Here is a 13,183-nt window from a genome sequence, read left to right on the forward strand (position 1 = left end):
GTGAAAAAGCTTTTCCTAATATCCAACCTAAACCTTCCCCACTGCAACTTGAGACCATTACTCTTCGTTCTGTCATCAGCTACCACTGAGAACAGTCTAGATCCATCCTCTTTGGAACCCCCCTTCAGGTAGTTGAAAGCAGCTATCAAATCCCCCCTCATTCTTCTCTTCCGCAGACTAAACAATCCCAGTTCCCTCAGCCTCTCCTCGTAAGTCATGTGTTCCAGTCCCCTAATAATTTTTGTTGCCCTCCACTGGACTCTTTCCAATTTTTCCACATCAAGATGGATCTGCATCCATAACCCCCGGTGTTTTCCATATAGTAAGTTTTAACCAGCTCTCCAGATTAGCTTATCCAGGCTGCTCACCTCACTCCACTCTTCTTAATACATTCCTTTAGGGGCCAGAGCAATGGGACTGGGAAAGAGAAGGGGAAGCGAAAAGTAAGGGAGAGGGAGAGTATTTTTAAGGGGCTCATTCATATTAGTCACTTTCCCCAGGCCGGACCAAGCAATGGGCTGGGTATAGGAGGGGGCAGAACTAAAAAGCCTCCAACGGGCAGAGGAAAGTTCCACTGGTAGCAAAATATGAGCATCCTTTTCTCAGAAATACAATACTTTTCTTCAGGCTTCTTTTTGGCAGAGATCAGCCAGTATCTCTACTTCCCAGCAGCTCCCACAGGCTCTGACAACTAGCAAGATCTGGAGTGATGCTAATGGAAAATTGTAGGTTGGTGGTGGTTGATCTGTAAGTCAATACAGCAAATTGCACTCAACAGCTCACGTGAGGCCAATGCACCAGTAGGGAGCAAACAGAAACCTCAGCTCATTGTGCTGCCTTAGCTCCGATACATTGGTGCCAGAGGAACTTCACGTTAAATCAAAGCCCATCTGTCAGCGTGCTGCCTTCCCACGCAACCAGAGCTGCCTTTAATTTACCTGGATCCCTGAAGGTGTAGCAAAGATGGTTCCCCTCTGTATGGATCCTTAAAGTCTCTCACAATGGCTCTTGGACCAGTGCTCACATTTCTATCTTAGACTGTCACCAAAGATCTTCACTGGTTCCAGCCATCCCTTTCACTGATGCTTTCCCCGTCATAACTGAAATTTCACCTGAAATCCCTTATGTGCACCCAAAGCCCAGTGGAGGGAGAAGGTCTCTGTCCTCTTCCTAATGTCTTTATTATTTCTCCCAAGCATGCTTCATTGAAAGGGAACGGATGGTGAATGGAGAGAGAGGGGTGCAGAATTATGTACTTAACATTATCATTTGGCATTTCAAACTATGACAGCAAATCTCAAAACACTTTCTGAAAGTCATCAGAAATCTGACCTTAATTTACCATTCAGGCTTGTAATTAATGAGCTAGCAAACACTTGTTACTTGCTATAAAGGAGCAGACATTGATGCCTCTCAATTTTTACCTCCATTTAAAGATTTAATTGTATTGTCTTTAATTTCTTCTCCCACTTTTAAGGCCTACATTTTTAATATAATTTATGTAAAAGTTATCTGAGAAGAGGAAAGCATCACAGGATTGTAGAGTTACAACTAACTGATGAATTATCTTGTGTAAAATATCCCAGTGGGTTCATTTTAAGTCATTAATAAATGATCTGGAAAAGGGGGTAAGCAGGAAGGTGGTCAAATTTGCAGATGATATAAAATTATTCAAGATAGTTAAGTCCAAAGCAGACTGTGAAGAGTTACAAAGGGATATCATTAAACGGAGTGACTGGGCAACAAAATGGCAGATGAAATTCAGTTTTGATAAGTGCGAAGTAAGGTTGTCAATTAATCGCAGTTAGCTCATGCGATTAACTAAAAACAATTAATTGCAATTAAAAATTTAATCTTGATTAATCACAGTTTTAATCACACTGTTAAACAAAATACCAATTGAAATTTATTAAATATTTTAGATGTTTTTCTACATTTTCGAATATATTGATTTTAAGTACAACACAGAATACAAAGTGTACAGTGTTCACTTTATATTACCTTTGATTACAAATATTTGCACTGTAAAAATGACAAAGAAATAGTATCTTTCAATTCACCTCATACAAGTACTGTAGTGCAATCTCCTTATCGTGAAAATGCAACTTACAAAAGTAGATTTTTTTTGGTTACGTAACTGCACTCAAAAACAACAATGTACAACTTTAGAGCCTACAAGTCCACTCAGTCCTACTTCTCGTTCAGCCAATCACTAAGAGAAACAAGCCTGTTTACATTTATGGGAGATAATGCCACTCCTTATTTACAATGTCACCTGAAAGTGAGAACAGTTGTTCGCAGGGCACTTTTGTAGCCAGCACTGCAAGGTATTTACGTGCCAGAGATGCTAAACATTGATGTGTCTCTTCATGCTTTGACCACCATTCCAGAGGACGTGTCCATACTGATGATGCTTGTTTTAAAAAAAAAAAAAAAAAAAATAGCATAATTAAATTTGTGACTGAACTCCTTGGAGGAGAATTGTATGCCTCCTGCTCCATGGTTTTACCTGCATTCTGCCATATATTTTGTGCTATGGTAGTCTCGGATGATGACCCAGCATATGTTGTTTGATTTAAGAACACTTTCACTGCAGATCTGACAAAACACAAAGAAGGTTCCAATATCAGATTTCTACAGACAGCTACAGCACTCAAGGTTTTAAGAATCTGAAGTGCCTTCCAAAATCTGAGAGGGATGAGGTGTGGAGCATGCTTTCAGAAGTCTTAAAAGAGCAACACTCTGACACAGAAACTCCAGAACCTGAACCACCAAAAAAGAAAACCAATCTTCTGTTGGTGGCATCTGACTGAGATGATGAAAATGAACATGCGTTGTTCCGTACTGCTTTGGATTGTTATCGAGCAGAATCCGTCAGCATGGACGCATGTCCTCTGGAATGGTGGTTGAAGCATGAAGGGACATATGAATCTTTAGCGCATCCAGCTACAACAATGCCATGCAAACACCTGTTCTCACTTTCAGGTGACTTTGTAAACAAGAAGAGGGCAGCATTATCTCCTGCAAATGTGAAAAAACTTGTTTGTCCGAGTGATTGGCTGAACAAGAAGTAGGGTTAAGTGGACTTGTAGGCTCTAGAGTTTTACATTGTTTTATTTTTGAATGCAGGTTTTTTTACATAATTCTACATTTGTAAGTTTACTTTCATAATAAAGAGATTGCACTACAGTATTTGTATTAGGTGAATTGAAAACTATGGTCTTTTGTTTTTACAGTGCAAAGATTTGTAATAAAAATAAATAAGAAGTGAGTATTGTACACTTCTGATTTCAATGACAACACAGAATACATATATTCGAGCATGTAGAAAACATCCAAAAATATTTAAATAAATGGTATTCTATTATTAAGAGCGTGATTAATCGGGATTAATTTTTTTAATTGCTTGACAACCCTAGTGCAAAGTAATGTACATTGGAAAACATAATCCCAACTATATATACAAAACGATGGGAATCGTGGATAGTTTTCTGCAAATGGCTGCCCATTGGGCAGCGGCAGTCAAAAAAGCTAAACGAATGTGAGGAACCGTTGGAAAAGGAATAGAAAATATGACAGAAAATATCACAATGTCACTATGTAAATCCCTATTCACCCAGACCTTGAATACTGCATTCAGCTCTGGTCACTTCATCTCAAAGAGAGACAATTAGAATTGGAAAAAGTACAGAGAAGGGCAACAAAAATGATGAGAGGCATGGAACAGCTTCCAACACAGCAGAGATTAAAAAAACTGGGACTGTTCCATTTAGAAAAAAGACGACTAAGGCGGGAAATGATATAGGTCCACAGAAACATGACTGGCATGGAGACAGTAAATAAGGAAGTGTTATTTACACCTTCTCATAAGACAAGAACTAGGGGTCACCAAATGAAATTAATAGGTAGCAGGTTTAAAATGAACAAAAGGAAGTCTTTCCTCACACAACGGACAGTCAACCTGTGGAATTCCTTGCCAGAGGGTGTTGTGAAGGCCAAGACTATAACAGGGTTCAGAAAAGAGCAAGATAAGTTCATGGAGGATAGGTCCATCAATGGCTATTAGCCAGGATGGGCAGGGACTCAACCCCATGCTCCAAACCTCTGATTGCCAGAAGCTGGGACTCAATGACAGGGCCGGGATCACTTGATGATTCCCTGTTCTGTTCATTCCCTCTGAAGCATCTGGCCTGGCAGGAAGACAGGATACTGGGCTAGATGGACCACTGGTCTGACCCAGTATGGCCATTCTTACGTGAGATGTTGCAAAGATGTTCCAGCATAATGCAATACACTGATATACCAATGTTTCTTATTTACAAGCATTAAAAACAGCCTGGGACTGTTACCTTAGCACTTCCAATGCTGAAATAGGGATCCAGTTATCTTCTGTTATTTCCCATAAAAACAAAACCACCCAACTACTTTCATTGCAGTTTCAACTTGATGAAAGAATTTCTGGATGGTATGCTGACAAGAATGTTCTAATGATGCAGTACCAGGATTACACAGTACAATTCTGCTTATTTGTTAATAATCATTTTTCTAATATCACCCAACTCTGACAAGGCAACAGAAAACCAGTCCAAAGAGTTAGTTTTTCATATCGCTAACACAGGTCACATAATCACAGCACAGCATCAGAGGGTGACAGCTCCTGTCCCAAGTGTTACTATAGCAACTGATTTTATAGAACAGAAGTCAGCATTTCTGAGTACTGAGCTAGTACTGTAGCAATACTCAATGCCACAGTTGCTTACTCTTTCACAACCTTCACTGATACTTTGCACTTTTTTGTTCTAAATTTCATTAAAAATATATTGTTTTAGCCAAGACTTCAAATCACTCAGTCAAAATATGTATCATGTAAACTCAACAAAATAATAAGACAATGATTTTCTTTCAGAGTCACTGCTTTTGTCTGTATTTCTGCTTTTTCATAGTATAATAAACAGAGAAATAAGGCAGAGCAAAATGTCAATGTAAATAGTCTGGGCTGGAAGAAAGGGCATCCCTTTACTCACACGCAAACATTCAAGTCATTGTTATAGTAAGTGCTCTGGGATCATTAGGGCAGTTACTGGGAAACTGATTCACAGCAGGGGACAAAAGATTTAAGTAAGGTATTTCAGATCACTGGGGTACAGATACCCGAGTGTCCACATCTCAGGGAGAAAAAACAAGAAAGTAACTTGCTGTGCCCTGGGTAAATCCACTGAGCTGTCTGGCATCCCTTTTGTGTTACAAGGCTCAGCCTGGCTGTAAGCTCTTCATTCTCTATGAACTGAGAGAACCATAGCCATCCCTCCAATTCTCACAAAGGGGAACAATGCCAGCCAACAGGCCTAGTTATAGATTGACCATACCTTTTCGTTTTAAAACTGAACTACTCAAATCTTGGCCAAAAGTATCTGAGAAAAGTGTGGAAGCCATCTCATAAAGGTCAACAGTTTATGAAAGGTAGGCACATCTGTCTATGCAGAGGTGGTGTTAATAACTGCTACCTGGCAAGCTCTGGGAGTCTGGCACCCAGGATCACATTCAATACAAAATGTATTTGATTATAAAGAATGGGCACTTCTTTTAAATTACTCTAGTGCTAGGGGTCAGAAATCTTTCTGTTAATTAGGGAGAATTTCAGATGCCTCCCTCAAGCAGCTTGTCTCTTATCGCTACTTACAAGATACCTTCTTATTTTCACTTGGTCCACTCTGCTCTTTATCTTACCAACTGATCCATCAGCCAAATCCACAAGTTAGAACCCTAAGATACGCTACGTTGCTTAGGATAATATCTCTGGTTTGTAACATGTCACAAGGCAGATACAGAATGTTCTCCTGACTAATTCCTCCATTGCTTTCTTCGAAATACTGAGATCTGAGAAAGCCAGAGACCTGAGTAATAACCTACACCCCCTGAATGGATCTCACAGGTCTAAGTTTGTAAGTATACTTCTATTAGCAAGAGATTTATCCAGGCACTAACTACCCAATAGCTGATTTTATCTACTGGGCACTGCTGTACCGAGAGTGTAAAGAGTACGTGTGTGCATATTTGTTCTCTGCATCCAGTGATGTGGTGGTAAAAAAAAGTGGGTAAACTAATCTAAACTAAGCTCCATATTCCCCAAATGAGAAGTGGGTAAACTCTGTTTACCTGCATTTACCGTTGACTACACCGGTGCATCCATTCCCACACTTATCACAGTCTGGGCACCTTACACATTCTGAAAGTCATCAAATCACAAGGATATGTTTCTCTCTCTTTTCCCCTGTACTGGTAAGGAGTGATTTCCCACCCCCACTTCAGTTGTTGCACAGGCAAAAGTTTCTACAAAATGTACAAAGGAGAGAAACCATATTCCCTTTTGTGAGCGAGACAGACTTAGCCTTTAGCCACTGAAGTTGTGAACAGCACGACGAGTGAAACAGATCACAGCACAGAAGGTGGTTGGACATGGAAAACAAACACCATCCTATGAAAGAAGAATCTCCTAGGAGTCCCCAGCCCTGAATGCCATTGGCAATAACTGCTTAACTATGAGTTAAACCAATTAATCTCCTCCAGTCAGGCATCAGTGGAGCAGGTGGCACCAACAGAGAGGAGTCAGCCCTTACCGCCAGGAGGAGGTTTGCTTTTTGTGGTGAGGATGACAAACCCAAATCCTTCATTCTCTTTCCGCTGTAGCAGGACATCATAGGCCTCTGGGGACTGTCTGCTTGTGACCTCTACCCGGTTCAGCCGGGGAGATCCATTTTGAGTGGAAATGGGCAGCTGCGACTCCTCCTCTTCTGGCTGTTTCTCAACTACAAACACCACAAAAATAAAGTATAAGGTAGAATCAGTAAGAGTGCTGTGGAGCTGGATAACTACAAGGATAAACATGATCAGATCACTAACAGAATGGAGAAGCACTTCCCCTCCCCACGGGGGTTTATTAAGAAGGCAACTGAAACCAGATGGAATCAGAATACGGGGTAGAACCATTTACACTTCGGGCTGAAGTTGCTACAGAGGTTTAAGAATGTGTAATAGGAGAGTTTAATGTTTGCAATACACACTTATAACTCAGAAGGGAACAGTCTGGGTGTACAGCAGCTCAGAGGTCGTGCTCAGTTGCTGATGCCCTTAATAACGCTAGCCTAACCTTGGTTGTCCCTTTAGTGACTCTTTTTGGCAGCACTATTTTCCTGTATAGTTTAAGCACAAGATCAAGAGCAGAAACCCACTTTAAAACTGGGACTATTGCCATTTTCACTGCAGAGAACCAACGGCCTATTTCAAAACGTGTACCAATATTTTAAAGGGTAATTCAAATGTTGAAGCCCAGCCTCTTCGATGGAAAACTGACAAAATCCCAGTCTTGAAGCACTGCCTGTGAGGACCATGCCACATCAGGAAATTCAGAGGAAAATAAAGCTGTAAAATGAAGGGATTTTTCTTTTTCTTTCTTTTTAAATTAAATAAACGAGAAATAAACAGAGACCAGAGGCAGAGGCGGCCCTGATGCAGACGAAGCCACGTAAGCTTTTCAAGATCTCTGAATCAGACCCTCTCTTTCAGGAACACGTTACACTGTCAGAATTCACCAGGGAAGCAATGCAACTTGAGATGCAAAGGCAGAAAATTGCTTTTCCTCCGATTAATCTTTTCTGAGCCTTTAGATGGCCTCTTTTTGTGCTCGGCTCAATCTGCTCTCCTTGCACCGTGCTACGACAGGCTGGCAGCAGCCACCAGGTACAGCACCAATATATTACACCTGTAGTTACTAGGCGGATAATACCTAATTTAATACAGTACGTATTTTCACTTTGAACAAAAACTGAGCAAGACAGACTCATGAAGGGCTGCAGTCTACATGCAAATACAGTGTGACTGGAAACCCTGCCCCCTCCTGGTTTGTCTATTTGGCACCTGGGAGAAACACCATGACAATATTAACTCACTAACACCCCTGTGCGGTAGGTAGATATCACACCCATTTTACAGACAGTGACACAGACGTCACTTGATTTGTCAAAGAATGCACAGTGTGTCAGTGACAGGCCTGGAATTAGAATTTAGGACTTTCTAGGCTCACAAACTCATACTTAGCCCATTAGGCCATGCTGCCCCCATTTGGTTGACAGTGAAAGGGAAGATGTTATGAAAGTCATACACTTCCTATTTTTTCACAGTTTATAAGGAATGTTTCTAGTTATCTTGACTGAAAGAGCCATGAAAGGTAGTGGGGTTTACTAATGAGAACAGGGGACTGCAAGCCAGGACTCCTGTGTTCTGTTCTCAGTTTTATCACTGATGTGGTCAGTGACATCTCAGCCACGACAACCCTTCTGTACCTCAGTTTCCATATCTGTACATTCCATTGCCACTGAACTGTCTACAGAACACTTCTCTGACTATAAAATTAATTTCTGCACTGAATTAAATAATACACTTAAGCCTGCTGCACAAATTCTAACAAAACTCAGAATGTAGTGTGTTGTAATGCAGAAAGAAAGTTTGTATCACTGCCCAGAGTATGTAGAGCCATGAGTGGCTTTAATAATGAATGCTTGTAAAGTACTTTCAGATCCTCCAATGAAAAGCACTATAGAACAAGAGAGCATCACTATTACAGTGCTTTCCAGTGCCTCAGCGCAAACGGATGCTCCCTTTTTTATCCCATTCTCTTCCCTCCAAGAACATCTGCTTGATACAAATTTGTTTTACCCCATTCATCCAGAAGTGGAGGTGACACCCTGAGTTTCCATCATTCCTGATGTACTAGTAGTTCTGTCATGGTACAGCTTTATATCACCTGATTATGGCTGTGGAAACATGCCTTTACACTAAGTCCAGGAACAAGAGTGCCAATGGCCATGCTACCAGACTCCGGCAAACCTAGCGGGACTGGGTTTAGTCTGGACACCTGGCACATACCGCCAAAGATGATCTTCCTCCGGACAGTGAGCAGCACCTGGCCATTCCGCGCAGCACTGGTCATTAAGTCCAGGACCTGTTTGTGTGATTTCCCTTTGACAGAGATGCCGTCAATGCACATTAGCTCATCGGCAGCTCGGAGTCGGCCGTCTTTCTCTGCTGCTCCCAGTGGGATGATGGCCCCAATATATATCTGTCAACAAAGTGTCATCATTGGTCTTGGGGTGTAGAACACACAGAATGTGTCATGTTTGAATCCCCAGATAAAGAGGGACTTTTTGCAGGCTTTCCTTTAAAAAATGTATTTCCCCCACCTAAATCTAGCAGAAACTCACGCTACAGAAGCAATACTAGACCGACCTCATTTGCAGGTGTAGAAATGAGCACACTGTGACAGTCCCAGCTTCCTGACATTCAAACTTAATGCTCATCTTATTTTAAGGTTTATTTTTATTACTGCCTTGTATTATTCATGAATGCCTATCAACTGAACGGTCACCACCTCATGAGTAGGTTAAGCTCTGTATTTGTACACTTACCTGTTTGTCTTGCTGTTTTAGTGTATGTGTGTGTTATTTATGTATTTGTTCTGTGCATCAAAAATTATTGAAAAGAAATGCCTGTGTCATTCAATCAACACAACAAAGACACACTATCATTACTGAGACCTGCTAGGTGACTCCAGTGTAGAATTTAAAGTTCAGCAAAGAGCCTAAGAACACAGCTCCTCAGAAACTGCAACACTCAAAATCTGCAATGTGCAAGTATTGGTGATCACAGGATGAATTTAAACAGCTGCAGCCCTCACACCCCTTTGGCCTGCACCTTTCCTCCCAAGCAAACACCAGCTAAATGATAGAGACAGGAGCATGAAACACGTAGTAGTTTTAGATGCTAGAAAAAAGTTCAGTTTAAAGTGAAAGATTAAAAACAATTATGTCCAGCAGGTGTCCAGCGTTAAGCAGCAGAGAGCAGGTTCATTCCAAAACCCATCTTCACATTGCACTCAGGGCATTGCTATGACTCTTACCAATACAGCTAGTCACTATAGCAACAAAACAGCAGAATACAATAAAAAAAAATCTAAAATTGCATATTATTTCCTCTAGAAAAAGCACTCTGTTCTTCCTTTCCTTTAAATGCACGTCAGAAAACAAACTGGCATTGGATCTCAGATGTGAATGGAGAATGCATTTTAATTACATATGAAAGGACATGCTACCGATCAGTGTCTGTATCCCAAAAGCTTTAGCACCTTTGAAGGTTGGCAGGACAGGATCAGTCACTGCCATATGGTCAGGGACAGAGTTCTACTTTTCTTGGTGAAGATGTGCTTTGGCAAGTGAGAAACAGGGCAGGATTTCCTAAAGCCAGGAATAGCATGAATAGGAACTCCAGGAATTTCCGTTCATGTCTTTGCCAATCTGCCTCCATCCTCCTCTCTGAAGCAGACACTGCCACCTGAGTCAAATTGTATGACAGCTCTCTAGAGTGAAGCCAAAAAACTTCACTAATTGGTGACCTAAAACCATATCTGATGTCCAATCTCCAAAAGAAGAGAAAGACTTACAAAAACTATTTTAAAAAAGATTATAATTTTCTCCTTGCTTTGTTCCCTTCTGCAGCATAATAATGCAACAAGACAGTAACAAATCTGGGGGTGATCTTTTTGGGGTAGCCAGAAAGCCTTCTCCACTTGCTTATTTCCCAGTTAAACTGACATGCATGTTGTACTGAGCATTACCAGTGTGCATTGGTGCCAAGTCCATTAATAAGATTAGGTGCTATAATGTGCAAAGGTTTGGTGCCAACCCCATCTTTGAGAGCATTCTCAGGATAGAACAATTATGGTGTAAAGGCTCGATGGAGAACTGCTGCTGCCAAGAAAGATTCTAGACAAACAGAAAGTGACTGAGAGCCTTGGGGGGACTGAAATCAACCATGAAGAGGAAAGGGAAGAAAGGTAACAAACCATTTTATCTTCTTCCATTGGATTTTAATGGGACTGGAGTTAAATCACTATTTAGCCGGAACAGTTTCTTTTTTTTTAAATCTGGTCTAACACAACACATCAAAAAGCTTCACACTCAACTTGTTTCATTAACTACTGCTGTAGGTCCTCACTGCAGTCACTCATGGGCATTCTGTTGAGAACCAGGCCACATTCAGATGTCACTGGACAGATGCAGTGCATGTTTGCTCTACCAGGATGAACGTGGGCAAGTTAAGTGCCAAACATGCAGATAAGGGTTTTTCCCCCAGATCTAATCTAAACCATAACTTTTTAATGTGCCTGTCACTGAGGCCCTTCTCTCGCCATTGAGTCACAAGTGTTGCTATGGAGGAGTACCCCAGTGATGCTTGCAGAAATCCAACAATTGCTGACTTTGGCAAAGGACTCAGCTGATCACTTAATAAAAGATAGCTAAACCAGCCTGCCCAGTTTCTTTACTCTTTTTACCCTGTTGAAGCTCAACATCTGACTGCTGAAATATTTCTGTTCAAGTTCCTTCACTGCTAGAACATGGGGCTATCTCCCTCTGTAGGAATTTGGGGTACTGTATTTCTCTCCTTCCATGTGACAAATTGACCTGAGCTGCCACCTCAATTTGTGGAAGACCACTCCCAAGGTGATGAGCTCCCCACTCACCCCAAACTCTGTAAATTTGTCCCAGGTCGTGTTTGAATACTGAGCGACAGTAGGGACTTCACAGCTTTCATGGCAAGGGACCAAATGGAATTTTGCCCCAAGTTTCCCCTGCCAAGTAAAAGTCCCTTGGGCTCAACTGAATAAGTCAGATTTGTAGCTCCTCCCGTAACACCATGCCCCATTTTCCCAGTTTGTCGGTTGGTGTGAACTTGTACTATGAACACTATTTCTCTAAAGTTTAAAGACACCGCCAAATGTCTTTGCGCCTTCCATTCTTGATTATCTACCACCCACTTGCAACCAAATTTGCAGCAACTTAGCTCTGATAGCATTTTGAGAAAGCCAACCTGAACCAGGAATGAAGCAGTATAAAAACATACTGCATCTGTTTAAGGTGAATATGATATCAACATACAGTATAGCTGTTTATTTGAAGATGGAAATAAAGCTTATCCACTTAACTCAACATGGGGAAAAAATTAAAATGATCATGTGAAGGAGACATTGCAAGGAGCTACAGCAGAAGCTCCCAAAGTCCAGGTAACAGATAACTTAATTCACTTACTGACTGGTCCGGTCCATCCCCTCCGAGCACACGGAAGCCAAACCCCGACTCCTGTTTTCGCAGGAAAACATCCAAATCTTTTGTGTTTGGAGCTAGTTAAGACAAATATGAAACGTGCATGATAAGTTACATTTGATTATTGGAAAGAAGATTAAAATGTGTTTACATCTTTCTTTAATCAACACAGTTGTGCAACCAGTTCTAAGCTTGTAGTTTTCCATTGACAAAACAGAGTGGTCAGATTGTTTTAGTAAGAAATGTCACCAATTCCTCAGTGATGTTATCCTCCTAGCATGTGGAGTGATGAGTATGTCCAGAAACAGCTGCAGATGTCTGTCACTCTAACACCATTTCACAGGGACCAAAACACCTCCTACCATGATGTTTGTATAGATTGAGATTAAGATGCAGTCTATAATTGCTACAAATAGGCCAATTTCACAACACTGAAAACAATCATGAGCCAAATCAGCAGGGAAGAAGAATTTAACCAGAAAAGTGAATGGTAATTGGGAATCATTTAAGAACACCTTACTGAGGAAGAAGGCCATGCTGGTTAAAAAGCTTACCTTGTTTAGAGGGGAAATGAAGGCAGTTATAAAAAATAAAATATATAAAAAATGGAAGAAAGGGGAAGTTGATAATAATGAATATAAATCAGAAGTTAGGAACTGTAGAAAACTGACAAGTGAGGCAAAAGGACACAAGGATCTATGGCCAGCAGAATAAGAGTAAAAGATAAGAAGAAGGAGTTTTTAAAATGCATTAGGAACAAAAATAATCCTGACAATGGTATTGGTCCAGTACTAGATGCAAATTGCAGAATTATCAAAAATAATGCAGAAAAGGCAGAAGTGTTCAGTACATAGTTCTGTTCTGTATCTGGGGAAAAAACAGATTATACAGACTCATCTTATGGTGATAACACTTTCCATTCCACTAGTATCTCTGGAGGATGTCAAACAGAAGCTGCAGAAGACAGACATTTTTAAATCAGCAGGTCTAGATTACTTGAAACCGAGAGTTTTAAAAGAGCTTGCTATGAG

General features: G+C 40.9%; 2 protein-coding genes across 11 annotated transcripts in view; one reads left to right on the forward strand and one right to left on the reverse strand.

Moving 5' to 3' along the window:
• PHTF1 (putative homeodomain transcription factor 1) overlaps positions 1 to 13,183 on the forward strand; it is a 129,593-nt gene that overhangs the window by 48,905 nt on the left and 67,505 nt on the right. The window lies entirely within an intron of this gene.
• Positions 1 to 13,183, reverse strand: part of MAGI3 (membrane associated guanylate kinase, WW and PDZ domain containing 3) — a 212,105-nt gene that overhangs the window by 18,116 nt on the left and 180,806 nt on the right. For all 6 annotated transcript variants that reach the window (XM_077839043.1, XM_077839044.1, XM_077839042.1 and 3 more), the window contains 3 exons: positions 12,138 to 12,229; positions 8,923 to 9,115; positions 6,618 to 6,806 (listed from right to left, as the gene is read on the reverse strand). In XM_077839043.1, coding sequence (XP_077695169.1) covers positions 6,618 to 6,806; positions 8,923 to 9,115; positions 12,138 to 12,229 — 474 coding nt within the window. The remainder of the gene's footprint in view (positions 1 to 6,617; positions 6,807 to 8,922; positions 9,116 to 12,137; positions 12,230 to 13,183) is intronic.

This window comes from Eretmochelys imbricata, chromosome 21 (assembly GCF_965152235.1).
Source record: "Eretmochelys imbricata isolate rEreImb1 chromosome 21, rEreImb1.hap1, whole genome shotgun sequence".
NCBI classification, from domain to species: domain Eukaryota; kingdom Metazoa; phylum Chordata; order Testudines; family Cheloniidae; genus Eretmochelys; species Eretmochelys imbricata.